The 2,778-nt window shown below is 33.8% G+C and overlaps 1 protein-coding gene across 3 annotated transcripts in view; it reads left to right on the forward strand.

The window, feature by feature from the left end:
- TBCK (TBC1 domain containing kinase) overlaps positions 1 to 2,778 on the forward strand; it is a 258,846-nt gene that overhangs the window by 125,057 nt on the left and 131,011 nt on the right. For all 3 annotated transcript variants that reach the window (XM_006881109.1, XM_006881111.1, XM_006881110.1), the window contains one exon: positions 970 to 1,055. In XM_006881109.1, the coding sequence (XP_006881171.1) occupies positions 970 to 1,055 (86 nt within the window). The remainder of the gene's footprint in view (positions 1 to 969; positions 1,056 to 2,778) is intronic.

The following is a 2,778-nucleotide window of genomic DNA, read 5'->3' on the forward strand; positions in this document are numbered from 1 at the left end:
GCCTATGTTCGATTTGCTCCTGATTATGATGCTTTGGATGTTGTCAACAAAATTGGGATCATCTAAACTGAGTCCAGCGGGCTAATTCTAAATATAAATTTTTCTCACCATAAAAAAAAATTTTAAAAATCATACTATAACAGGTTAATGACATACAATAGCATAATCAATTCAGATCTACCAAATATTATGCCACACTTACAAGTTATATTTACATATATTAAACAATATAGTGTGCCAATAAATAGATTTACTGATATATTTGTGTATATATCCATAAGTATGTATGTTGCTATGTGGTCTGATTCAACAGCATGTAAAAGTAACTGTAATGTAAACTTATTCTCTTTGTGACTTTTTACATTATTTCTTTTTTAAATTTTTTTTATACTTTCCTAGCTTTCAAGTAAAAAAGATTTAATATCATTATCTAAAATGTGTTTGTAGAATATAATAGGAAAACATTAGAAATCTGACTTAAATGATATTTATTACTGCTAAATACAGATCATTAAGTGGGCATAAATTAGAAATGAACAGATGCTTCTACTAATAGGTGGAGGGAAAGAAAGAGGTAGAGAGATTGATTTTAAAATTTTGTTGCATAGTTATTGTCTTTGGCTTTTTGTATTACTGCTCAAGTATCTGTAACTCAAATGCAAAATCAGATTCAGTATCACTATGGGAAATGTATCATTTAATCTGAAAACATAATTTCAAATGTGTAATTTATGACTCAGGAAATAAACTGACTAAAGATAAACATCTTGATATAGTTTTTTATTTATGTTGTTTAATACATTCAGTAATTAACTAAACTAATAATTAAACAGTTATCTACTGAAACATTGTCTTCACAAAAAAATTAAGCTCATTCAAAACCTATAAAACTATAATTTATGTGAATTCAGATTCTTTATTGCTATAATTATAATAATGATAATGCCATAAACTTTGTTATCATTTCAGAGTACCTAACTGTATTCTCTCAGATGATTGCATTCCATGATCCAGAGTTGAGTAATCATCTCAATGAGATTGGCTTCATTCCAGATGTAAGTATTTGTTGCATTAATAGAACATGAGGGGAAAAATAAATAAATCAACACAGCACAAAATTTTTGCACAGAGTGAATTTTAAAATTTATCATAAGACTTCCAAATCTGAACAAATCATTGCTATCGGTGACAGTTTTGTATGAGTTTGAGTGCTTACTTTCCATAGTCTATCTTTAAGTGGGAGAAACTGTCTTCTTTTTCTTAACATATTACATAGTGTCAAATAATTTTTTTAAAACCTGTTAACAGGGTGGAGTGACTAACCACTGAACAATAATTTTTTAAAAAAACCAAACAAAACTCCAAAATGAGATCTCAGAACTTCAGTAGATACTTTACATTTTAGAGATTCAGGATGAATCCTGAAGCTTAGGAGAGTAGGGGTGACACAGACTCTGGGAGAACCAAATTGCTGTCATCTGAAGCACTAGCTTATTACAGTCATGTTATGGGACTGAACAACACCCCAAATGGGGAGTGGTTTTCAGAGGTAGGAACGTGCCCATCTTTATAGTGTGGATCCAAACCACCTTTCTTTGAGTTGGCAAAATACTAGAACTCCCATTAGTTCACCAGAGCTTCATACATTTTAGAATCTTCCTCTTTCGTAAGCATGATGTCCTCCAAGAACTGATTCCTCCTAACAGCATACCCAAATCACATAATATAAAGCTTAACACATCTTTGCTTTCAAGGAACACCCTGGTCACACTTTTGCTAAGACAGACTTGTTCTCTTGGCATTCTCTTTATCCTTTCTAAACCTTTTTAGAACTGTTGTTGTTATTGTTGCTTGTTGTTGTTACTGTCATTGTTGTCAGTTGCCTTTGAGTTGAGCATGACTCATAGCAACCCTATGAACAAAAGGCCTGAAGGTCCTCTACAACTATTGGCATTTATGAAAGTTCTTAGAGTTTCTGGAGGCATGTTATTTAGGATGTGGATGGCACTCCTGCTTCCAAACTTGTCGTAGTATGTTATTGTTATGCATCACAGGATTTTTAGAACTAATTTAAGAATTTTTTTTGTGGTATCTATTTTGTTCTTTTCTTGCTTCTCTCTCTTTATAATGACCTTTTAGATTCTTCTTGTATGATGTTCTTGATGTCATGCCACCACACATCTAATCTTTGATCATTAATAACTCAGTGTATCAAATATGTTTTAGAGCATATGCTCTTAGAATTATAAACTCAGGTGGGATATATGGAAAATTGGATTATAGTTCTCATGGGCCTCTTTTTGGGTTTGTCTTTTTTTTTCAACTTTAGTTTGAACTTGTGTATGATCTACTCTGCAGACTGCCTCTCTCCTTGTTCTGGTTTATGATATATTGGACTTCCCCACCATCTCTTTCCACAAATTTAGTTGATTTGATTCCTATGTATTCCTCATGTTGAGGCTTATATGTATACTTGCTGTTTCTGTTTGTTGGATTGTTGTTGTTATGTGCTGTCGAGTGGCTTCCGACACATAGTGACCCTATGTACAACAGCCCTAAACCCTGCTCTAACCTGTGCCAATTGCACTGCCTCTGACACACCCATCCCAATTACCCCAGTCACCGAATCAATCCACTTTATAGAGGGTCTTCTCCTCCTATGCTGTCCCTCCACCCTCCCAAGCATGATATCCCTCCTTACAACATGTCCAAAGTATGTTAGACAAAGCCCCAGAATCCTTGCCTCCAAGGAGTAGCCTGGTTTAACCCTCTCTCGGA

Source organism: Elephantulus edwardii, unplaced genomic scaffold (genome assembly GCF_000299155.1).
Source record: "Elephantulus edwardii isolate Elephantulus edwardi_28Jun2011 unplaced genomic scaffold, EleEdw1.0 scaffold00012, whole genome shotgun sequence".
NCBI classification, from domain to species: domain Eukaryota; kingdom Metazoa; phylum Chordata; class Mammalia; order Macroscelidea; family Macroscelididae; genus Elephantulus; species Elephantulus edwardii.